This window comes from Pseudorasbora parva, chromosome 4 (genome assembly GCF_024679245.1).
Source record: "Pseudorasbora parva isolate DD20220531a chromosome 4, ASM2467924v1, whole genome shotgun sequence".
Classification (NCBI taxonomy): domain Eukaryota; kingdom Metazoa; phylum Chordata; class Actinopteri; order Cypriniformes; family Gobionidae; genus Pseudorasbora; species Pseudorasbora parva.
In genome coordinates, this window is record NC_090175.1 from 9,207,742 (window position 1) to 9,233,937 (window position 26,196).

At 40.6% G+C, this 26,196-nt stretch overlaps 2 protein-coding genes across 3 annotated transcripts in view; one reads left to right on the plus strand and one right to left on the minus strand.

Moving 5' to 3' along the window:
- dcaf15 (DDB1 and CUL4 associated factor 15) overlaps positions 1 to 26,196 on the minus strand; it is a 100,331-nt gene that overhangs the window by 3,136 nt on the left and 70,999 nt on the right. The gene's annotated exons all lie outside the window — the stretch shown is intronic.
- On the plus strand, positions 959 to 24,188 carry LOC137072841 (Na(+)/H(+) exchange regulatory cofactor NHE-RF2). Of its 2 annotated transcripts, none has more exons than XM_067440795.1 (7): positions 959 to 1,421; positions 3,850 to 4,080; positions 9,530 to 9,748; positions 16,629 to 16,823; positions 19,114 to 19,267; positions 21,740 to 21,984; positions 22,841 to 24,188. In XM_067440795.1, exons 1-7 carry the CDS (start codon positions 1,188 to 1,190, stop codon positions 23,039 to 23,041), a joined length of 1,479 nt encoding a protein of 492 aa, XP_067296896.1. In that variant the 5' UTR covers positions 959 to 1,187; the 3' UTR covers positions 23,042 to 24,188. The 2 variants fall into 2 exon arrangements, with proteins under 2 accessions (XP_067296896.1, XP_067296897.1); XM_067440796.1 differs by having other exon boundaries at positions 963 to 1,421; positions 9,530 to 9,742.

The window sequence follows — 26,196 nt, forward strand, 5'->3', positions numbered from 1 at the left end:
ACCCTTGCATTGCTTATTTATCTCACCCCAAACCTTTTAAATACATCGATACACTTTCATTAAATTAATAAAATAGCTAATTTAATTTCTGAGATAATAACTAGCTAACTTAACGAGGTCGCATGAATAGCATAATTACAACACAACACACTCTCTTTGCAGTGTTCAGCAACCTTGATATAATTTGAGCCTAAATGTTTTTTTTTTGTCAACACTAGAGGGCAGACCGGGAAAAAAGATTGACTTCACACACTATTTTTTGCACCTACACACACATTTACAGATGTAAATAGGAAAAAAGCACCGATAAGTCTGATGAGATGTATGCTATACTGTATACTCTTTGTATGTTCACTGTTTTCTAACTGAATGGTGTGATCTTTGTGTTTTGGGACCGTGCAGTTAAATGTGTGGGCGAGCTGGCCTGTTTTAAATGCAGTGGGTGATTGTTAATCACTGCTCCAGGTCAGTTATGTGTGTGTTTATTGAGTAAATGTGGGCCGCATGAGCTGATCCCAGATCAGTCTAAAAGCACAAGTGAAGAGGAAGAGTTCCGCATGGATATCTGTGACTTATCCAACATCTGATCTCTCCAATCCTCTCTCCTCTCACACACACACACACTTCACAGTTTTCTCTCCTCCTTTTCCACCTGTTCCGTTCTCACACTCGCACACTGATGGAGATTTGGACTATTATTGATTGATTAGCTCGTTTCTAAAGAAGAATACGCATCGTTGTATCTGTGGGAACGTGTGGAATGACGAAAGCTGGGCTGGAGGAACATCAACTGACAAACTTATGGGACTGTTAATGTGATGAAGAGTCATTTTGTGGACGACACACTCGGGTAAAGATCAGATTTTCAACACAAACTGAAGGAAACGCGGGATTTATTAAAACCGACGGAGGTTTTACGCGTCTAGCACTCAAGTTTGTGTTATTTATTTTATTTTTTTATAGTTTTTTTATTTTTTGTTATATTAATATAGGCTAGCCTACAGTAGCCTATTTTTAAATTTAATTAGTAAGAAATATATATTTTATTTAATCACCGTTTATTTTCTTAATATGGCTAAGAAACAACGGCTACAAGCTCGGCATGTGGAATTATGCATCCTTTAAAACTTAACACATTATAGAGCAGCCTATATTCATGTTGTGACTGAACACGACTGCAGTTGGATATGGCGAATACTCTGGAGAGAGAGATCCTGGAGCGGGAGCTCCGTCCACGGCTGTGTTATTTGACCAAAGGAGATCGTGGGTACGGATTTCATCTGCACGGCGAGCGCAACCGAGGAGCGCAATACATCCGCAAGATCGAGCCGGGCTCCCCCGCTGAGCTGTCCGGTCTCAGATCCGGCGACCGGGTGGTGGAGGTGAACGGAGAGAACGTGGAGGGAGAGACGCATCACCAGGTAGATGAGAACCTGTTGGGCCACTTCTTGGGGACGCAGACATGTTTCTCAAAACCCAGTGGGAGCTGCCTACCTAGACAGCATCATCCTGTAATTCCAAAACATGCGTGATACCCACAATGCTGTCTAGATAGGGATTTGACTATGTTTTTAGACACTTCCCAGGTGTCAGCGTTAATAAATATTTGCTTAAGACTGTATCATTGTGTGTATGTTAAGAAAACACTTAAGTATTGCTTTGACGAAACTTTCCCCTCCACCCTAACAAACATTTACCGTGGTAACCACATTTTACCCTTAGGCTACTTACTGGAAAACCATAATAAATTAGAAACCCCCTTGAAATAGTGCATTTGTTTCTTTCTTCGCTTTTTATTTTAGTCTCTTGTCACCTTTATATAAAAGTATGGTTGGTGATCCATAGTACAATAAATATATCAAATGTTAATACTTTGCGCTCTCCAAGAAACTTTGCATTCTCTTGCAAAATGTTACAGTTATTCGCTTGCAAAACTTGTGTTCCCCGAGAAACTTTGCGTTCACTAAATATTTGCGCTCTTGCAAGAAACTTTTGCGTTCCCTGATAAATTTTTGCGTTTCCCGAGAAACTTTGCGTTCGCTTACAAAACTTTTGTGTTCCCTGATAAACTTTGCGTTCGCTTACAAAATTTTTGTGTTCCCTGATAAACTTTGCGTTCGCTCACAAAACTTTTGTGTTCCCTGAGAAACTTTGCGTTCGCTCACAAAACTTTTGCGTTCCCTGAGAAACTTTGCGTTCGCTCACAAAACTTTTGCGTTCCCTGAGAAACTTTGCGTTCGTTTACAAAACTTTTGTGTTCCCTGAGAAACTTTGCGTTCGCTTACAAAACTTTTGCGTTCCCTGAGAAACTTTGCGTTCGTTTACAAAACTTTTGCGTTCCCTGATAAACTTTTGCGTTCCCTGAGAAACTTTGCGTTCGCTTACAAAACGTTTGTGTTCCCTGAGAAACTTCGCGTTCGCTCACAAAACTTTTGCATTCCCTGAGAAACTTTGCGTTCGCAAGCAAAACTTTTGTGTTCCCTGATAAACGTTTGTGTTCCCTGAGAAACTTCGCGTTCGCTCACAAAACTTTTGTGTTCCCTGATAAACTTTGCGTTCGCAAGCAAAACTTTTGTGTTCCCTGAGAACCTTTGCATTCCCTGATAAACTTTTGTGTTCCCTGATAAACTTTGCGTTCGCTGGCAAAACGTTTGTGTCCCCCGAGAAAATTTGCGTTCGCTGGCAAAACGTTTGTGTCCCCCGAGAAACTTTGCGTTGGCTGGCAAAACGTTTGTGTCCCCCGAGAAACTTTACGTTCGCTCACAAAACTTTTGTGTTCCCTAAGAAACTTTGCGTTCGCAAGCAAAACTTTTGTGTTCCCCGAGAAACTTTGCATTCGCAAGCAAAACTTTTGCGTTCCCACGAGACACTTTGCGTTCACTAGCAAAACTTTTGTGTTCCCTGACAAACTTGGTGTTCGCTCGCAAAACTTTTGTGTTCCCTGATAAACTTTGCGTTCACTTACAAAACTTTTGTGTTCCCTGAGGAACTTTGCGTTCGCTCACAAAACTTTTGCATTCCCTGAGAAACTTTGCGTTCGCAAGCAAAACTTTTGTGTTCCCTGAGAACCTTTGCGTTCCCTGATAAACTTTTGCGTTCCCTGAGAAACTTTGCGTTCGCTTACAAAACGTTTGTGTTCCCTGAGAAACTTTGCGTTCGCTGGCAAAACGTTTGTGTCCCCCGAGAAACTTTCCGTTCGCTCACAAAACTTTTGTGTTCCCTAAGAAACTTTGCGTTCGCAAGCAAAACTTTTGTGTTCCCCGAGAAACTTTGCATTCGCAAGCAAAACTTTTGCGTTCCCACGAGACACTTTGCGTTCACTAGCAAAACTTTTGTGTTCCCTGACAAACTTGGTGTTCGCTCGCAAAACTTTTGTGTTCCCTGATAAACTTTGCGTTTACTTACAAAACGTTTGTGTTCACCGAGAAACTTTGCGTTCGCTCACAAAACTTTTGTGTTCCCTGATAAACTTTGCGTTTACTTACAAAACGTTTGTGTTCACCGAGAAACTTTGCGTTCGCTCACAAAACGTTTGTGTTCCCTGATAAACTTTGCGTTCGCTTACAAAACTTTTGCGTTAACTAGCAAAACGTTTGCGTTCTCTCAAAAAAAAAATGTATTCGCTTGCAAAACTTTTGCACTCCCCTTTTTGCACACAAACACAAAACCATTGAAATATAATTTTTCCTCCCATGTATTATAGTATGGCTCTGTAGTATGTTACCCCAAGGTACCTCAAAGAATAAAATACTATGATTAAATTGTCACAGATCCATGTCTTAAAGAGAGTGGTAATGCCATGGTACTCTGTGGTATATTTTAGTGAGTGGTTGATCTTCTCGGTCTCAGGTTGTTCAGAGGATTGTGGAGGTAGAGCACCGCACCAGGCTGCTGGTGGTGGACCGAGTCACAGATGAGTTCCTGAAGTTTCACGATCTGCCGTGTACGGAGGAGAGGGCGGTTGAGATGGGCTCTCTGTCTACTCGCTCCTCTGCCGCGTCCTCTCCCCTCGCCTCCCCACGGGACCCCACCACACCGCCCTACAGCAGACAGAGCTCAGAGGGCATTTACATAAATAAGGTGAGTGCATGTATCAATGTAATTGAGCGTCGGTTTCAAGATAGATGGACTTGGAAACATGGCACAGCAGGGCATGTCGTGGCCATTTACATTCTCTTTCTCTATATATATGCACCTTCCTCTTGTGGGAGACTCCATGAGAGGAAGTCTAGGAGGAAATCCAGCCCAGAGAGCAGCAGTGTGCTATATTTAGATCATACTGTATGAAGAATAGAGTTGGGGAACAGAACATTCAGAATGGTTTATTAAAATCCTTGTGCCACATTTTGTTAAAGAAAAGTTTATTCTGCACCTTAATAAGCTCCGGAAGAGTTTGTATTGTGCATGTGCTCTTCAGGGGAACACCCAGTGTTTGTCCAATCCAACCCTCAATGGAATGGGAATTAATGTGTCGCCTGATAAAGGGCTAGTCAAATTAGGTGTGTGAACATGGCAGGTTATGTGGCATCTTCCTAAAACTATGCAAAGCAGGGTTATTATTATTGTTAACTAAAAATAAAAATAAAACAGTTAATTTCTCATTTTTGTTTAGTTTAAGAACTAAAATAACTACAAGTATATAAACTAAAACTAAAAACTATTTAGATATACACTCTTAAAAGTAAAGCTTCTTTATTGGCATCTATGGTTCCAAAAAGAACCTTAAACATCCATTAGAGCCTTTCAATTGAACAGAAGGTTCTTTAAAGTGGAAAAAGGTTCTATAAAAAATGGTTAAAATGGTTCTTTTAAGAACTGTTGGGGAATCAAAATGGTTCTTTAAAGGGGTCATGACATGAGAAAACACATTTACATATAATAAATATTTGTGTCATTAAAACATCCTGTAATTCATAGCGTAAAACATCCTCCTTATTTTAAAAAGCATTTATTTAAATCCACTAAATGTCATTTTTCACCACAAGCGGTCACTTGATTTGGCGGAGTTTTTATTATGCCACAGTCGCCAAATCTTACATATAGTGCCTTTAATCAAACTCTAAAAATGGATTGTTTGGATATTGGTGTATATGGATATTGCATATGACTGCCTCCGGAGCAAGACATCGACAAATAGTTTTGCATTATCACACCATAGGCCCCGCCCACTCGCACTCAGTCGCTTAGCGGCTAACATTTGTCTATACCAGATCAATGTGTCACATCAAAAGCAAATAGAGCCCATTATAATGACTGACTGTCTACACTGGATACAGTATATAGATGCAGGTTCAGTTTCTGACATACTCCACCTGCTTGAGTCTGTCGACAAATAAAAGAGTAAACATTTGCTTTGACGCATCCAGTGTAAACAGACTTCAGAAGGATCCCAGCATCGGGAACAAGTTCATTTTTAATGCCGTCTCGGATCGCATCAGAGGATTATATGTTTGTTCAGAGCATTTGACTGCAGATTGTTTTGTAATCGTGGCACAGTGTAATGGAGAGTTCGCAAAGAAACTTTTGACAGATGAAGCAGCCGAATCCACAGCAGCTGCATCACAAACCATAAGTAAATCATTTTATAATGCTTTGTCTGTAAATGACAGTTTTATATGGATAATGTTTTAACACTTGACATTCACATGCAAAAGCGAGTGGCGGTTGATTCAGTGTCCTATGCGTTAACAGTGGCAGTATTAAAGGAGCTGCCCTTTAAAATTGGAGATTCAGACTGGATGGTCAGTAATAGTTTTTACTCACACACACACACACACACACACACACACACACACACACACACACACACACACACACACACACACACACACACACACACACACACACACACACACACACACATATATATAGTGCAAAAAACGTACTAACATTAAAAGTGAACCTCAAGGAACATAAAAACAAAAATCATGTCGTGACCCCTTTAATGGCATCGCTGGGGAACAAACTCTTTTGGCACCTTTATTTTTAGAGTGTGTTAATAAAAAAGCTTGAGCAGCTTATGATTATTATAGTACTTTGCAATATTTGATTTTGAGGATAATCAGACCTTATGATTTGTGCAGCTGTGAAATCAACCAAGCCCAGGCTTAAGTGTTTTGTTAAAAAATGAGGGATACATTTTGTCCACCCAAAGGCAGTCTCTCTCTCTCTCTCTCTCTCTCTCTCTCTCTCTCTCTCTCTCTCTCTCTCTCTCTCTCTCTCTCTCTCTCTCTCTCTCTCTCTCTCTCTCAGAGACACACACACACACACACAGCTCTTTATAGATGACCTGCGCCTGCATGTGTCAGACGGCTACAGGATCAGCACACAGCAAGAGTCCTGTAAGCTATGAAATCCAGTGAGAGTCAACATGTAATCATGTTATTGTTTGTTTTATTTTTAGCTACACTTGGTCTAATGCCATATGATTCAATCCAACAACCCTCTAACACTGTTTGGGGGAAACTAAAAAGTAAATAAACCCACTAAAAAGTGTTGCTTTTCCAGTAACAAGCTATTTCTGTATTCTTTCTCATTTCTTTTATATACATTAGAGTGTTTTCTACTTTTAGTAAGACTTTTGCACATATTTTTGCCTCAATTTATCACAGTGGCTGTCCCAATTCGAAGGCTCCTCGAAAGCAGCCTACAAATGCGTTTTTATTCCAACGAGTGGATCTTTTCGCAGCCTAGCCCATCCCCTCACTAACGGCAGCTGTCACAGTTGGTAGGCGATAAGAACAATCCTCCGTAGGCTAGACCGTCCCATTTCAGCGACTTCAAAGCCATGGCCCTTTAAGTCTGCGTCCCTGGAAGGATGCAGCCTCTGAATTGGGACACAGCTACAGACTGACTTTTTAGCTTCAGAATAGGATTACATCCAGTTGGAGATCAAATATGTTTAATTATTTTGAGCTGATTTTAGAACTTTTTTTTTGTCTTACATCTCCTAGCAACAAGGCACCGTTCTGCATTCAGAGCTTTGGAACAACTGTAAAGTTTGGCAGTGTGTGATTCTGTGTGTGTGATACAGCTGGTATTAAGAAGTGTTTTGGTCGATCAGATCACAAGTGAACAATGCTAAATACAGGTGTAAACGGGGTCTAAAATATCCTCTTCTAGAGGTAGTCAAAAACACATTAGACCGGATTGCTTTCATAGTGTAAACGCTGATGTGCTCGAATGTGTTCAAACAGACACAAAAGACCGTCTACTCTTCTTCTACTGACCTAATGTGTAAACGTTATGGGCTCTAGCACTAGCCAGACGGGATTTAAAGTTTGTCGACTGAAGACCCAAGTTCAGTTTGAAGACGAATAACGTCCCACTGTTCTCTCACCATTCGCTGGTCTCGCGTCTGTCAGAGCAGAAACTAAAGCTGATGCTCTCTGTGTGTTTTTCAGGGCACGTTCATATGTAAATTTCGTGAGCTTATTTTGTCCATTAGATTGAAAGATCTGTAAAAACCCATTCATTTACCAGGCCATAGATCCTCTTCTCAAAGAAATCAGGACAGAAGTGTTTGAAAGTGTACAAAAGAGACGGATTAAAACACCAGGTGTAAAAGGGAAGTGTGTCCTTCGTCTACTTGTGATCCGATCGACCAAAACACATCTTAATACCAAACAAGGCCACAAGTGTATGATGCTCCATTTGCTCCAATTTCACCAAGTGTATGATCCCTAATGTTTAAAACGTCTTTAACTTAAAGGTCCCGTTCTTCGCGTGTTTTCAAAGCTTTGATTATGTTTACAGTCTGCAATATAACATGAGTTCATGTTTCGCGTGTAAAAAAACACAGTATTTTTCACACAATTGACTTATCTGTACAGCGCTGTTTCCTCTGTCCTAAAAACGGCCTGATGATTTCCTTGTTCTATGAAGTCCCGCCTTCAGAAACACGTAACGAGTTCTGATTGGGCCAGCGCTTCCCACGTTGTGATTGGACAGCAGCTTAGCGCACTTTGCCCGGAAAGGTCCCGCCTCTTACCATAACGGGGAGATGCAAGCGCTGAATCCGCACTCTTCTCCTCGTGGGAGAGCAGCGAGACCACGCCCCCTATTTTGCGTGTTCTTGTGGGCGGAGGCAACAAACGGTTCTAGTGACGTCATTACAGCAGGAAGTGCAGCGGTGTAGTCCAAACCGGCCGTTCGCTGTCGGCTTTGAAAGGGAACTTCTGTTAAATAAAATATCTCGCTTGGCATTGAACTTTGAGCTTTATAATTTTACAGGTATTATTTATGCTCTAACAGCAACATTACACACTAACTAAAGTTTGAAAGATGGAATTGCGAAGAACGGGACCTTTAAGATTTGTAGTTTATTTCAGTTTTTAGTGTAACTAATGTGTTGTTGCTGTGGTATGGGATCACTATTCTGACACAATTCTGTGCGTGCAAGATCATATTTTGAGGTCGCAAAAGGGCATTTCGCGTGCGTGTGAACTGAGTTTTGCGGAGAAATGTTCGCCTCGCAAATAAGAAAGTATTTTGGGCGAACGAAAATCAATTTTGCCTTTAAAATAAGCTTATTTGGATGTGTGCCGACGTTATATATAACTCAACATTACAATATGAGCTGGCTTAACAACCTCTCACAAGACTCCCTACATTATTCTACAGCGGACAAGGAAATATACATGGTGGAAATATATGGAAAATCGAATTTAACACTGTTATAAAGTCTTTTACATTTATTTCCAAGTTCAAATGTCTACCATTTGACAAACACACATAAGTATCTTATTATTATTTATTTTTTTGAGTCTTGTGAATTTAGAACATAATTTAGCAGTCTCATCTCTGATTGGCTGGAATTGTCATATTCTAATGTTGAGTTAAATAAGCTTATTTTAAATGCAAAATTGATTTTCGTTCGCTCGAAATACTTTCTTATTTGCGAGACGAACATTTCTCCACAAAATTCAGTTCACGAGCAGAATTGTGGCAGATTAGTTACCTCATACTGTGAGCCTCACTGAACTCTTCCTGACTTTGTTTCATGTAATTATTGATCTGATTTAAAGCTTTTTCTTTTTTTAATAATTCCAACTCTTAATTCTGATTGGATGAGCCATATTAATGAGCCAGTTTGCCTGGCAACCATGAACAGCCTGTAATTTGGCTAATTAACCGAATTGCTTGGTGGAAGAATTGTGTAGTCTTATTAATATTAGTGAACTAAATGAACTATTTATGTAACTTGCTTCATATTACTGTTGTCAAAACAAAATAAGCCACCCGAGGTCTCATTAAGGGAGCTGCAAAAACACCCATTACTTATGGCTTATCTTATAGTTTTATAAGCTTTATGATTTTAGAACTGAACTTGAACTGAAGCCAAACATATCTTCAAATGGCTAGTTTGCCTGATGAGTGGGTTGTGTCTTGGCAAACAGCAGTTTCAAAGCAGCTTCCCCCATCTGACAACACAAACAATGCTGGTATTCACACACCTGACCACTGAAACAGACGTTACATGAGTACAGAACTGACCTTAGATGTTATTGTCTTCTCGTATTCCTCTCAGAGTCCCAGCAGCCCTGGAGGGATGATGAACGGCTCTCCGCTCTACAGAGCTCGTTCCCGTCTGGCGTCGCCCGTGTTCCTGTCTCTGCCTTCTCAATGTGAACCTAAAACTGAGCCGGAGACTGAAGCCTTCACCGAACTCACTGTCGAATCTGGAGTAACGCCTGAGACTGACCCCATCTGTGACCTCAGCGCATCACAGACCAGCACACAGGTATCGGTAAGGGGTTGAACAACTTCAGATTTTTTTAAAGTCGACATTTATGTGATGAAAGTCGACTAGTCGCTGATGACATCATTAAATGGTTAGTTTAGCCAAAAATGAAAATTATTAATGACTCCACACCCGTTCAGAACACAGTTTAAGATATTTTATATTTAGTCTGAGAGCTTTTCTGTTCCTTCAATGCAAGTGTATGCACACTATACTGTCCATGTCCAGAAAGGGAATAAAAACATCATCAGAGTAGTCCATATGAGACATCAGTGGGTTAATCAGAGTCTCTTGAAGCATCCAAAATACATTTTGGTCCAAAAATAACAAAAACTACGACTTTATTCAGCATTGTCTTCTCTTCGCATTGTTTTCAATCCGCCTTCATGACTCTGCTGACATGTTACCTTGTGAGCCCGAGCTTCGGTTATAGTCTGAGGGAGACGCATGCTGTAAACAAAACAACCTTCGCAAACATGTTTTAGGATTTCAACACAGAGGAAGACTTGCATTTTTTTGCTCAGCCATATTTATTTGAACCCGAATATACAGCGCACCAGATAACACGTCAACAGCGTCACTGCGCATTAGCGAACAAGGATGGACAACAAACCCGGAAGAGAAGGCAATGCTGAATAAAGTCGTAGTTTTTGTTATTTTTGGACCAAAATGTATTTTCGATGCTTCAAGAGATTTTGATTAACCCACTGATGTCTCATATGGACTACTCTGATGATGTTTTTATTCCCTTTCTGGACATGGACAGTATAGTGTGCATACACTTGCATACGCTCTCAGACTAAATATAAAATACCTTAAACTGTGTCTGACAAAATAAGACAAAACAAATAAGCCTGAACCTCGAGCTGAGACTGAACGCGGTTTTCTTGTTCACAGTTACGGTGTATGAACACGAGGCTATTGCTCCTACTTAACAATTTATTTTATCAGTTCTTTTGTCTTTGGTTCGTTATATTTCTCACAGATCTCGTCTTGTTCTGAGTCAGATACAGATAAAGATGGTATAATCAAACACATCTTATGGAACTTTTATTTAAAATTCTTTGATGAATAGAACGATTAAAAGAAAAGCATTTATTTGATTAGATTAATGCATCCTTGCTGAATAAAAGGATTATTTTCTTTATACTTTTAAAAAAAAAAATAACTTATTGACCCCAAACTTTTGAATGGTAATCTATATGGTCGGACTCGGCACACTATATTTATGGAAGCCTTAAAGGTAAAGTAGCGAAATCAGACTGTTTATCAAAGAAACCTTGACTTACACTGTAAAATACAATGATCAGGCATAACATTATGAATAGTGAATAACACTGATTATTTCTTCATCACGGCTCCTGTTAGTGGGTGGGATATATTAGGCAGCAAGTGAACATTGTGTCCTCAAAGTCGATGTGGTTGAATCAGGAAAATGTCTATCAATAGGAGTCCAAGGAAGGAACAGTGGAGAACCGGCCATAGGGTCATTGATGCGCGTGAGGAGCGAAGGCTGGCCGGTGTGGTCCGATCAAACAGACGAGCTACTGGAGCTCAGATTGCTCAAGAAGTTAATGCTGGTTCTGATAGAAAGGTGTCAGAATACACAGAGCATCTCAGTTTGTTGTGTATGGGGCGGCATAACCGCAGACCAGTCAGGGTGCCCATGCTGACCCCTGACCCCACCGAAAGCACCAACAGTGGCACGTGATCATCATTACTGGACCACGGAGCAATGGAAGAAGGGGCCTGGTCTGAGGAATCACATTTTCTTTTACTTTACATCACGTGTATGTACGGGTGCCTGGGGAACACATGGCCCCAGGATGCACTATGGGAAGAAGGCGAGCCGGCGGAGGCAGTGTGATCCTTTGGGCAATGTTCTGCTGGGAAACCTTGGGTCCTCCATCCATGTGGATGCTACTTTGACACGCTCCACCTACCTCAGCATTGTTGCAGACTATGTTCAGCCTTTCATGGAAACGGTATTCTGGCGGCTGTGGCTCTTCCAGCAGATAATGCTTCTAAAACAAAGCAATGGTTCAGGAATGGTTTGAGGAGCACAACAACGAGTTTGAGGCGTTGATTTGGCCTCCAAATTCCCCAGATCTCAATCCAATCGAGCATCTGTGGAATGAGCTGAACAAACAAGTCTGATCCATGGAGGCCCCACCTCACAACTTACAGGACTGAAAGGATCTGCTGCTAACATCTTGGTGCCAGATACCACAGCACACCTTACGGGGTCTAGTGGAGTACATGCCTTGACGGATCAGGGCTGCTTTGGCAGCAAAAGGGGGACAAGCACAATATTAACCTGATCGATGTAAGGTAGAATTACTTCTTTAAGGCAACACATTTTGCTGTGCAGGTGGAACTATATGCTATAAAACAGATCTGACCTCTTTAAGTGAAACTATATTTCCATCTCTCTCTTCTTTCATATTTGTTGTCCTCTCTCTCTCTCTCTCTCTCTCTCTCTCTCTCTCTCTCTCTCTCTCTCTCTCTCTCTCTCTCTCTCTATCTCTCTCTCTCTCTCTCTCTCTCTCTCTCTCTCTCTCTCTGTGCGTGACCTTAATTCTCATTTACCTGCTTTGTGTTCACACTCTCTAGTCCAGGGTGTCTGATTTCTGGGTATTTTCCCAGAATTCAGTGAGAGTGTTGTTTTGTGTGTGTAAGATTAGATTAAGCAGCATCTCACCCTCGGGAGGGAAAAAGCATGTGTGTGTGTGTGTGTGTGTGTGTGTGTGTGTGTGTGTGTGTGTGTGTGTGTGTGTGTGTGTGTGTGTGTGTGTGTGTGTGTGTGTGTGTGTGTGTGTGTGTGTGTGTGTGTGTGTGTAAGGCGAGGTTCTTCAGTCACTCTACCCCATGGGACACAAACAGACACCACCCTTGTATTGTCTTAGAACAGGAAGTGACATGGTGTCTCACAGAATGTCCCTTATTCCTGCTGGGCGTCTTTCACTTCTTGAAGGAAATGAGCCAATGGTCACGCACACATGCTCACACGTCCTCATAAATGGTCCAGGGTCCTGCATATATCATATGATACACAGCATATGATATCAGACAGCACAAACAGTCAAATACGCAGATGGGAATGTCTGAAGAAGGTACTGCAAGTACTCAAGGGAGCTATAGTTTTCATCCAATGATTGTATCATTATTGTGTCATTATTAGGCCGTTGTTGATCTGAATCTGATCTGAGAAAATTGGATGTAGAGAAAAACTTTTTACATTCATGCGACCTTTGTGGTGAAAGCATAATCACATTATTGCTGAATATAAAACATTAATTATACAGAGTTCAGAGAAGGTTGAGTCCGAGTCGAGACCGAGTTCAGAGAGGGCTGAGTCCAAGTTGAGACTGAGTTCAGAGAGGGTTGAGTCTGAGTCGAGACAGAGTTCAGAGAGGGTTGAGTCTGAGTTGAGACCGAGTTCAGAAAGGGCTGAGTCCGAGGCAAGACTGAGTTCAGAGAGGGCTGAGTCTGAGTCGAGACCGAGTTCAGAGAGGGCTGATTCTGAGTCGAGACCGAGTTCAGAGAGGGCTGAGTCCGAGTCAAGACTGAGTTCAGAGAGGGCTGAGTCTGAGTCGAGACCGAGTTCAGAGAGGGCTGATTCTGAGTCGAGACCGAGTTCAGAGAGGGCTGAGTCCGAGTCAAGACTGAGTTCAGAGAGGGCTGAGTCTGAGTCGAGACCGAGTTCAGAGAGGGCTGAGTCTGAGTCGAGACCGAGTTCAGAGAGGGCTGAGTCCGAGTCAAGACCGAGTTCAGAGAGGGCTGAGTCCGAGTCAAGACCGAGTTCAGAGAGGGCTGAGTCCGAGTTGTGACCAAGTTCAGAGAGGGCTGAGTCTGAGTCGAGACCGAGTTCAGAGAGGGCTGAGTCCGAGTTGTGACTAAGTTCAGAGAGGGCTGAGTCTGAGTCGAGACCGAGTTCAGAGAGGGCTGAGTCCGAGTCAAGACCGAGTTCAGAGAGGGCTGAGTCTGAGTCGAGACCGAGTTCAGAGAGGGCTGAGTCTGAGTCGAGACCGAGTTCAGAGAGGGCTGAGTCCGAGTCAAGACCGAGTTCAGAGAGGGCTGAGTCCGAGTTGTGACCAAGTTCAGAAAGGGCTGAGTCTGAGTTGAGACCGAGTTCATAGAGGGCTGAGTCTGAGTTGAGACCGATTTCAGAGAGGGCTGAGTCTGAGTCGAGACTAAGTTCAGAGAGGGCTGAGTCAGAGTCAAGACTGAGTTCAGAGAGGGCTGAGTCTGAGTCGAGACCGAGTTCAGAGAGGGCTGAGTCCGAGTTGAGACCGATTTCAGAGAGGGCTGAGTCTGAGTCGAGACTGAGTTCAGAGAGGGCTGAGTCCGAGTCAAGACCGAGTTCAGAGAGGGCTGAGTCTGAGTCGAGACCGAGTTCAGAGAGGGTTGAGTCCGAGTCGAGACTGAGTTCAGAGAGGGCTGAGTCCGAGTCAAGACTGAGTTCAGAGAGGGCTGAGTCCGAGTCGAGACTGAGTTCAGAGAGGGCTGAGTCCGAGTCAAGACCGAGTTCAGAGAGGGTTGAGTCCGAGTCGAGACTGAGTTCAGAGAGGGTTGAGTCCGAGTCGAGGTCGAGTTCAGAGAGGGCTGAGTCCGATTTGAGACAGAGTTCAGAGAGGGCTGAGTCGAGGTCGAGTTCAGAGAGGGCTGAGTCCGAATCGAGGCCGAGTTCAGAGAGGGCTGAGTCTGAGTCGAGACCGAGTTCAGAGAGGGCTGAGTCCGAGTCAAGACCGAGTTCAGAGAGGGCTGAGTCTGAGTCGAGACCGAGTTCAGAGAGGGCTGAGTCTGAGTCAAGACCGAGTTCAGAGAGGGCTGAGTCTGAGTCAAGACCGAGTTCAGAGAGGGCTGAGTCTGAGTCAAGACCGAGTTCAGAGAGGGCTGAGTCTGAGTCAAGACCGAGTTCAGAGAGGGCTGAGTCTGAGTCAAGACCGAGTTCAGAGAGGGTTGAGTCCGAGTCGAGGTCGAGTTCAGAGAGGGCTGAGTCCGAGTCGAGACCGAGTTCAGAGAGGGCTGAGTCCGAGTCGAGGTCGAGTTCAGAGAGGGTTGAGTCCGAGTCGAGGTCGAGTTCAGAGAGGGCTGAGTCCGAGTCGAGACCGAGTTCAGAGAGGGCTGAGTCTGAGTCGAGACCGAGTTCAGAGAGAGCTGAGTCCGAGTCGAGACCGAGTTCAGAGAGGGCTGAGTCCGAGTCGAGACTGAGTTCAGAGAGGGTTGAGTCCGAGTCGAGACTGAGTTCAGAGAGGGTTGAGTCCGAGTCGAGGTCGAGTTCAGAGAGGGCTGAGTCGAGGTCGAGTTCAGAGAGGGCTGAGTCCGAATCGAGGCCGAGTTCAGAGAGGGCTGAGTTGAGACCGAGTTCAGAGAGGGCTGAGTCCGAGTCGAGGCCGAGTTCAGAGAGGGCTGAGTCCGAGTCGAGGCCGAGTTCAGAGAGGGCTGAGTCCGAGTCGAGACCGAGTTCAGAGAGGGTTGAGTCTGATTTGAGACAGAGACCAGAGAAAATACACAAACAACATAGAACTCAACCCTATTAAGTTCTGTATCAATTATAAAGTATTGCTACTGACCTATAAGACCCTAAATGATTTAGTTCATGTATCTAACTGATCTCCTATCACCTTACAATTCATCTCGCTCTTTAAGATCACTAAACTCTAGTCATCTGGTAGTACCTAGGATATCTAAGTCCCCTAAAGGAAGAAGAACGTTTTTATATTTGGCATGCACCTATACTTTGGAACGACCTTCCTGATAATGTTCGGGGCTCACACTCACTCCCCAGGTTTAAATCTAGACGCATTAAAGATCGATTCAAAAAATGCATCTCATAATCTTGTACTCCAGTTATAACAGTGCACATGATTGTCTCTGCTCACGGAATGTCTGGAAAGCGGGATAACTTCTGGTTGATGGCAGGAAGACAGCATAAAATAGTATCGAGAGCGGGCGGGTCACGGGTGTGGGAGAGAACCTGGCGGGAGTCTTTGCACTAACGCTAGTCTCAAGTCAAGCACAGTTGTGCACAAGAAAATCAACAAACATGAATGGGACTCGAGGCGACTCGGGATCCAATTCCTAATATGTTTGAATATGAGTCAATACCGAGTCCAAATGCACACGAGTCCATGACAAAACCAAGACCATTAAAATATGGTCTTGAGACCGAGTCCGAGTGCTACAACACTGGGTTTGGCATCACAACATCTTTGTTTTCAGGCAGACCATTAAAGCTCCACTGTGTGATATTTTCCCCCATCTAGTGGTGAAAAGGTAAATGACAATCCAGTGAATATTAGTTTCTGTTCCTCTCAATTACGATTTCGTTTTAACTCCTACGGTGGCCGATTTAGTCCAAGATTAACATGGCTTCCAGTTCGACCTCGTTCATGAGTGCCATCGAGTGTTAAAACGTGAAAAGCGAAGCTTGAATTTACGGGTATGTCCCTCTTTGGCTAATGTACTTTCAAGATGGAGGGGCAACATGGCGACCGGCACTCGAACCCCTCACCCGTATGTATTTTCAATGGCATATTATTAACTTACCAGAATACTTTATTACTTGAAAGAAGTAAATATACATTAATGAGCACATATATTTTTGAAAAAAGTAAGTGTTTTTAGCTAAGAATAAACTAAAAAAGTTAAACAGTGTAGCTTTAAAGAACACCACAAACTCATCTCTCGGGCATCCTGTAGAATTCAACCAATCAGATAACAGACAAAAACCTGTAGCAAAAACTTTCACTGTATTCCTCCGATTTATTTATTAATCTTGTTTCATCAGCTAATTATTGGGCTAAAAGAGTCCATTTCCCAGTTTCTTTGGCCTAACGGAGTATTATACTTTAATATCTGTTCTGTTCTTTTCTCTCTCTAGGAAGAGGTGTCAACTGAGGTGGAGGTGTCAACGAAGGACCTGCGTCCGCGCCTGTGTCACATAACCCTAGGAGAGCACGGTTTTGGCTTCAACCTGCACTGCAAAAAGTCCCAAGCGGGTCAGTACATCCGCTCGGTGGACCCCGACTCTCCAGCGGAGCGCGCGGGACTGAGGCCAAAAGACCGGCTCATCGAGGTGATCGGACGGGATTACACGAGCCTAGATTAGCTCAGATTAGCAGCACTGGATTAGATTAGATTAAACCGCTTCTGGAGGGATCACGCAATTGAAGAGAAACGCCTGGATGTTTGTTCACTTTGTGAAGGGAGGATCCCGTTTTAGAGCAGGGAGTTAGTTTGCTTTCAGTAGGGGGTGGGTGTGTGAGTGTGAGCGTATGTGCGTGCGTGCGTGTGTGTGTGGGGGGGCATGTTTTTGTGACATATGAGGACACAAATGTGTATAATGACATGGGTATGACACCGGTATTACAGGAGAGGGTGAAATATGAGGACACTGGCCATGTGCCCACTTTTCAAAATGCTTATAAATCATACAGGATGAGCTTTTTTGAGAAAGTAAAGATGCTGAATGCTTCCTGTGATGGGTAGGTTTAGGGTATGGGCTGTGTGTGTGTGTGTGTGTGTGATGGGTTTAGGGGTAGGGGCAGTGTAAGGGGATAGAAAATACCGTGTGTACAGTATAAAAACCATTACGCCTATGGAATGTCCCCATATGTCACAAAAACAAACGTGTGTGTGTGTGTATGTGTGTCTGCGCGTGTGCGTGTGCGTGCGTGTGAGACGCTGTGAACGTCAGGGACAGCAAATCCGTCCTAATGGATTTCATTTGCAACTGTTTTCTGTAATTATCACAGACAGATCAGTAATTATGACTGACGAATCCAGTCAACTGTTTTTGTCTCTGAATGCATTTGAGTATAATTAGCTAAATATTTATTTATAGGTCGTAATTCACTTAAAATCATCATGAATTAATGTAATGCAATAGCTCCGTAATGAATTAATCTCAGATAAAACTTAAAATATGCCGTTCAAAGCAACAATAGGAGAAAAAACATCTCACAGGATGCTTTCAGACCTGGCACTCTCTGAATAAGATTCCTCAGAACGCCCTGCGTGTTTTTTCCCCCCTTTATTAAAAAGTCATTGACAAACCACGTATTATCTGACGTAAACCCCTTCCTCCCGTATGAACGTCAGGAAACCCTGCAGACTTTCACATGCATTACATCAGTATTATGTGTTTAACCAGCCACAGGAACCTACACACCCCAAACTCTATTATCAGACAGAGACAGCTGGAGGAACACAGAGCAAATCAGTCAGATGAGAGTGTGTGAATTATGTAAGGCTTCTTCAGAGAGAGAGGAAGAGGAAGCTGACATGGCCTCACTCTCCACCTGCTGGACAAATGCTGACCTACAGTTGTGTGTTGCACCTGAAAGTTTTAAGACAAATTATATATTATACATAAAATATATTTAATATTATATTGAATTACATTATGTAATATAAAAAAAATATACACACATGTATGTATATATAATTTAACTTATATATAAATATTTTTTAATAAAAAAATATAACATTTTTCTTAAACATATAAATGCATGTATTTATATATACATAATTATACACAGTAAACACACTTTTATTTTGGACGCGATTAATCACGATTAATTTCCCCCAGAATAATTTAATATTAATATATATTTATTATATTAGAATATAAAAGTATTATTCACAATATTTGTGTATAATACTTTTATAACAAATTATATATATATACTTGACATAATTTATTTATAATAGTATAAGTTTATATATATATATATATATATATATATATATATATATATATATATATATATATATATATAAACTTATACTATTATAAATAAATTATGTCAAGTATTATAATATTATAATTATATTACTATGTATATAATATTATATTTTGAGATAAAATTATATATATATATATATATATATATATATATATAGTACATATGTATATACATAAGTATAATAATATTATAATAAATTATATTAATATTTAAAGTAAAAATATATCTATGTTGTGATATATTTTATTATTCTAAGATTTTTAGATAGTATAATATCAAAGATTATATTACATTATATATTAAATACAGTTATAAATACATAATATAGTTGAGTTTAATAAGTGTAATGTTGAGTGTCAGTCTCTCTTCTGTCTTTGAGACAAATTATTTATTATACATAATTTAATTTAATATGATAAATTATGTAATATAAATATAATATTATATTTAGTATATTATAATATAATAAATAATATAGTTGTGTACAAGTATGCATGTGTATATGATACTGTTGTGTCTAGAAACACAGAGGTTCGATCTCGTTTTGATTACGTGTAGCTCGAGCTGGATGCATCTCATCTCATCTCGTGTGTGTGTGTGTGTGTGTGGTATCTCCAGGTGAACGACACGAGTATTGCGAGTCTGCGTCACGCTGAGGTGGTGGCGTTGATCAAGGCGGGCGGCAGAGAGACTCGTCTGCTGGTGGTCGATCCCGAAACAGACGAGCTCTTCAATCGACTGGGCATCGTGCCCACATCTACTCATCTGAAAGGTGCAGAAAGTGCTTCGTATTGCACATCAACATGCTTGTGATGGAACTGCTCTGAGACAAAAGGCAGAGATTCCAAATGCAGCTTTAATGAAAGGCAATCCACAATATAGTCCAAACAAGACAGGAGCAGAGGTGGACAAATTACACAACTTCATTACTTGAGTAAAAGTAAAAGCACTACTGGTCAAATATTACTCCATTACTAGTAAAAGTTGTAAAAACTGATTTTTACAAGTACAGAAGTATTTGTTTTTTAAAAATACTTAAAGGATGTAGTATTTTTGCAGTAAAATATCCAAAAACCACTAGGCCAGTGTTATATATTTTGTTCAGTTGAGTTCTTACAATATCCCAAATGTTTCCAACTATTTGTAAATTGTGAGTAAATTGCTATTTTAACTAAAGACCGGGACGTTTCAGCACAGCGTCTGAGGGAGTCGCCTGTCGATCGCGTCATATCTGCGCTACCCTTGGTTTTATTCTGCAGAAGCGCTTTACTCTTAGCAGTGTGAACATGTCACAGCAGCGCCGAGCGAACACACACAGAGGAACGTTGTAACAAGTTCGTATGTGTGGAAGGAAAAGGACACGGGGGTCGGCTGGACTGTTGATGCTCTCTTTTATTTCTGTATCAAATTCAGTGTCACACTCAGCGTGTGCTTCAGTCAAACTCATAAACAATGATCACTTCCGGTTCATAGCGCTTCCGGGTAAACTCAGGGTCTGAGTGTCGCATCAACAGTCCGACTCTCTCTCTCCCAGGCTTCCGGTTCCACAGGTGTTTTATCCTCTCCCCACGCCCATTACTGGAACAAGATACGGGTGTTATTAATCTGCGTCCAACCCACTCACTTACCGCTCGTCCCGCGGCTCTCTCTCCTGCTGCAGACCTCGCTGAACCACGCCCCCCTTGCCACGAACGTCATAACATCATTTTAAACACACTTAAATGTATCTAATATAATAAACAGAGCTGCTTTACCTCATAATCATGACAGGAAAAAGCGGAAGTTCAGGCACCCGGCGACTGAGTCCCGTCCCGTCATAATAAAAGTCCCGGTGTTAGCGAGCCGTGTGTGTGTGTGTGTAACAATCTCTCCAGCGGCCGTGCTCAGCTCCTCAACACTCGCTCCTGCTCTGCTTCACTACAGTAACGTTAATAACCGCATCCATCAACATGATTTCTGCCCGAGTCCTATTTCCCACCGGCTGTGAGGTGAAGACCACATGTCCCAAGATGCTGCGCTCACACTTGGGCTCATCAAACTACACCTTTGTTTAGAATAGGCGCCCTCCAGTGGACGGAAAGTTGCATAGTGCACCTTTAAGTATCAAAAGTAAATTTCCTTTTTTATGTCAACACTTTATATTACGCGTTGTATAAATGCCATCATGATGGTTTAATCCAGTCAGTGACGCTCCATCCAATACTAGCATACGACTAACTTAAACTCATTTAAATACTTGCATAAAAGTTACAAAGCTGCTGTCACTTAAAGACCGAATGCACGGATCTAATACTGATACACATCTGATATTCTTCCAACTTTAGTCTTCTCTTTCTCCCAGAATTTTAAATTTTGTAACATTTTATGAGACATGCATCAAGTGTATGCCAACTAAACTAATCTTTAATCTTTTCAGAAAACTAAAAAAAAAACACTTTCATCCACTTACAAAAAAAATCATCCACCAGATTTTTAAGTTGCTACAGAACCGACTTTTGACTTCGAGGATCTTGATAGAAATGTAGTGGAGTAAAAAGTATGATATTTGTCTTTCAAATGTAGTGAAGTTAAAGTCATAAGTTTCCAGAAAAAATAATACTCAAGTAAAGTACAGATACTCAAAAACTGTACTTAAGTACAGTACTCAAGTAAATTTACTTCGTTACAGTCCACCTCTGGACAGGAGAGACAGGCAAAAGGGTGATCCACAGAACGAAAAGTAATCCAAAACCAAGCGACAAGAAACCACGGAGACCGCTCAGAAATGCAGTATTACAAAAAAACAAGACTTCGCAGTGAATGACAGCGTGAACATGGTTTATATAGGCTGAGGTAATGAGGTAAATGAGACACGGGTGTAAACAATGATTGCTGATGAGTCCGGGCAAAGGATTGTGGGTAATGTAGTCTTTGATGGAGTGCCCTCTGGTGGAGATCATGGGCACTCACACTAATGAATCGTGACAGTGCTCATATATCTGTCCGGGAAGTTCTGGAGAAGTCACAGCAGAAAACTACACTGGAAAGAGGATATTTAAATGCTTTGTACTCATGTAACCTCACCTGACTGGTACTGTTCATTATAAGGAAAGCGTATGCAAATGCGATGCTCTATGCAAACATTACTAATGCTCAGGGCAAACACTGACACTGCAATGAAACTAGTTGTCCGATGTGTGGCGTGTCATATGTATGTAATAAATGATGACTGTGATTATTTTTCTGAATGACTTCTTTCGAACAGAGGACTGTGTGGACGGGCCGATCATAGAAGGTCCCGGGACGACGTATCTGAGCACAGACAGCCCTGTGTCTGCTTCACCGGTCCCAGAAGCCCCCAGGATCTCTCCACCAATCATCAACATCACAATGACAGATCCACCAATCACAAACGGCTCTCCGAGACACCAGAGTCACAGAAGCTCCTCCTCTCGGTCCACTTTATCAGAGACCAGCGCTGAACTCAGCAGCTTTGACTCCAGCAACAGGGTGTGTGTGTGTGTGTGTGTGTGTGTGTGTGTTTGTGTGTGTGCAAAAACAAACTTCATATATTTTATTATTATTATTATTATTATTATTATAATTATAATTATTATAGTTTTTGTTAATATTAATAATAGTGTGTTATTATAGTTTTGATATATTATTAAGTAATTTAATAATTATAATTTAGTGTTGTCTTTTTTGGTAACAATAATAATTTGAATAATAATGATCATTTTAAATAATATGATGATTATTGTTGTTTTTATTATTAGTTTTATTAATAATAAAAACCATCATCATATTAATAATAATGTGTTAATATTGTACATTATTAATTGATTTAATTGTAAAAATAATAATAATGTTTTTGGTAACACTAATAATAATTAGTATGATTACGTTAATAGTAAAATGTATTATTAATTAATTAATTAAAATAAGAATGATTATTATTATGTGCTTTACGGTAACTCTCAGTACCATATGATGAAAAAATCGAATTAAAAATATTTTTAAAAAATCAATACCTTGAATGCAAGCGTCAAAATACAAAATGTAACATAATGTGCAAAGAATGTACAAGAAGGAAATATTTGCTATTTAATTTTGCTTATGTTAGCGCATTTAAAAAGTGCAATGATAGCAAAGTTGTTAAGTAAAATTCATAATATATATTTTACAGATACAGATTCATCTTCCCAGCGCTGAAGTAGCCTTCTCCTTTAATGATCACAATCATTAACCTCTTAAATCTGAAGCAGGGGGGCTACTAAGTTTCCATATTACAGCGTATTGATTCATGATTCGGATCGCGTGTCAAAAATGCATGTGGGTTAAAACTTGTTTTATCTTTTCATAGCTCACAGACTCTGACCATCAGTCCAGCGATGATGCCCGCAAACCAAGCCGAGATGGTAAATCTGACCCGTTCTGGGAGAGCGGCCTGCAGCTGAGTCTGACCGCGGCCGAGGCCAAGCAGAAAGCTCGGGCCAAACGGGCCAACAAGAGAGCGCCCCCTATGGACTGGAGCAAGAAACAGGAAATCTTCAGCAACTTCTGAGGAGCACACACACCTGCACTGTCACAGACCAAAGACATGCATCTCACGCCTCCGGAAAGGAGAAGATTACTCATCTTTTATTTTGGGATGAGAGACGAGCAGATCTGAAAGTAGGATTTGGACAGTAATGCAGCATGTTGACATTCATTTTTGTTACTAGTAAGTGTTTAACATTCAGCTAGTTTGCAATTTCAGACAATAATGCTCATGTTCCCTTTCTGACTGACCTCAGACCGCCATCGACAGCATTTTCCACAAAATGAGGAAGGAGACTAAAAACTTATTTCAAGACAGAAACAGTAAGAAGGAAAGACAGACTGAAGACAATGTGAAAAGAAAGTGTCATTGCGATAGTGAAAGTGAACAAAAGATGGTGAGCCGAACTCTAACTGTACTAAACATCGAGCCAGAGGTAGCAAACCCCTGAAGAAAGAAGTTATGATCTAGCGCCATCAGAGAAGGTGTACAGTAAGTTGTGCTGGAAGGATGATAAGAAGAACAGTAGACGAGAGAAGGTTCAGTCAGAGACACACTTGTTACAATGGAGATCTGAATTAAGTTTATCAATTTGCTAGCTTACTCCTAAACCCCCCAAAAAACAAAAACAATGACATCATCTTGTGCTATACAGATTTTCACCCAATCAGATGCTCTCTAGAATAAGCTTATTGGCTATTTGTATTTTCTGAGCTCCTCCCACACGAATGGGATTAACATGAATATTTATTTATTTTTTATTTTTCTTGTCTTTTTCTCTGAAATGCTGGTTTTACATTTCCACATGATATTAATTGTTTATCTATATCACTATTTACAGACATTATCAACTCATTATAGATAAATAACTGTCTGAGCGGTAAACTTCAACTGTTTTTGATCTCATTATGTGAAAATTCAAAAGTGGAGCACTGGGTTTAACAATGCATTAACACTGAGTACTGATATCTAGCAATATGTATTAATAATAATAACGTATAGTATGTAAATTATTACAGAAAAAAAAAAACATTTTCATCTGAGGCGTGTATTATTTTGTTTCTTGTATAATGTATATAATTATTCTCATCACCCTCATCTCATGCACATCTTGATCTTGTCATTTACTGAGTTCGCCGTCACACACTTATAAACCCAAATAAACGGAGTATTTTAGACAGAAAGTGTCGTCTGATTGCCTACGTGAGATGGTGCAACTTCACGGTCTCTCGGCCGCTAGAGACACAAAGGCTGCACTCACCATGACGGGTAAGAAATGAAACCAACACCAATGATCCCTTTCTGCAACTCTTCTAAGCATTTAGGATGTATCTTTAATATGTTATATGCAGTCAGATGTTTCTCAGTTAGTAAAGAGTTCGGTGTGTTCTAGATAAACAAAAACGGGTTCCTCTGCTAATCTCAGTGTGTTTGATGTAGCTAACGTTACCGTTCTTTCCCATTGTCTTATCTCAACTCTTACGATCTCTTCATCTTTATGTTCTCTTACACTTTCATTTTTAAAGGAGTTTTACTAGATGACATTCAGCTTGAATTCAGCTTCCTCGCGTAGGACCGAGCGGGAACTTCCCGCTTCCGAAAACTCACCTCACAGAAATATATAGATCTAATATAAAAAAGTTGGTCTAACCTAATCAGAATTGAATTAATAATAATTTATTTAAGTTTCAAACAATAGGCCCTACAATAAATCCAACAGATACATAATCCCTTTATTTAACGTTACGTCAGATCAGCGAGCGAATCAGGAGAAACAACGATTCCCGAACTAGAACCTCGACCGTTACAGGAACTGTGAAGGTAGATCAATATTGTGAATTTGAATTATTCATATTATTTATATTTACGTGATTAATACTAATATTTTAGGATATAACATGTTGAAATATTAACACATTTTTGTAACAATTCACTCGATTCACTTTTTTTAGCCAATTCTTTGAATCAAACCGATTTGTTTAAATAGGACCCCTTATTTATTTAACTTTCTACGCTATCCATTACATAGGTTCCTCAAGCTAAAAAATAAATAATTTCTTTATTTTGTTTTAAACCCTCTGGTGCTGCTCGTGTGGTGGTAAAAATTCCCAATTTTGTATATTTTTTGTATATTTTCATATTTTAATAACAAGAAACGTGTGTGTGTGTGGTGTGATGGGATAGAATGTACAGCTTAAAAGGTATTAAAAAAAACATTACGCCTCTGGAGTCACAAAAATAGTGAACCTGTGTGTGTGTGTGTGTGTGTGTGTGTGTGTGTGTGTGTTCACATGGCAAGTGCCAAAAACCTTTACCAAGTTTAGTTAAATTCCAGTGAATTAAAAAATTCTAAAAAAATAAATTAAAAAAGTAAAATTTCTCTGTTTGATTTAAAAAAATGACGAACAGCTCGTGTTTAAAGTTTACTCATATTTTTGTTCATTTTCAGAGCACAGGGACTACAGAAATTGTGATCATAAACCATTGGTCTATAAAACAAAAATAATGCATATTTCAAACACTTTGGGAGTAAAATCTGTGTAATGTTCATCGTGGCTCATTTGGTGTCCTAGATGCTCAGACATTACTTTATCAATTATAAAGTCAATTTTCATTTTCAGGTTTTAAAAAAAAAAATAGTTTAACCAAGTGTTTTGTTTATGATATTAATAGCACACACAAACACACACACACACACACACACACAGTCACACGCCACTGTTTCTCAGGGCTCTGGTGTTTCTCTCGCATGTGATCAGTTTCTTCCTCTTTTCTGTTGATTTAGCTCCAAGCCCTCCAGGGTTTCACTTTAATAACACCTACAGTCAAACCACACACACTTTAACATCTCACCTACTCTTATTGCACACACACATGCACATTTCAGCTCTGGTCTCATTGCCGAATACACTTTACAGCAGAACAAACTCTCTGTGAAAGATCAGACCTTCTGAAAAGGCCACCGGGAGTCTGACATGTTTCTCACTCGAGTTTCTTCTACATTTTATTCTCAGTTTGATGTAAATGCGAGTTTGAGTTCCTGATACTATTTGAATATCTTCTGTTAGTCATCTCACCATCTGAGTGTATGTCTAATGCATCTTTGCAAAGTATAAACGATCAAATGTGTTAAACCTTAACTTCCTGTAACCACTCATCTGTTTCCTGGATGTGGGTTA

Bases quoted from the DNA above. Each gene is read 5' to 3' on its own strand.
- LOC137072841 (XM_067440795.1), top strand. From the start codon at position 1,188: ATGGCGAATACTCTGGAGAGAGAGATCCTGGAGCGGGAGCTCCGTCCA. The intron at 4,081-9,529 runs GTGAGTGCATGT...TATTCCTCTCAG, and splicing joins AGGGCATTTACATAAATAAG to AGTCCCAGCAGCCCTGGAGG. The intron at 16,824-19,113 runs GTGATCGGACGG...TGGTATCTCCAG, and splicing joins CAAAAGACCGGCTCATCGAG to GTGAACGACACGAGTATTGC.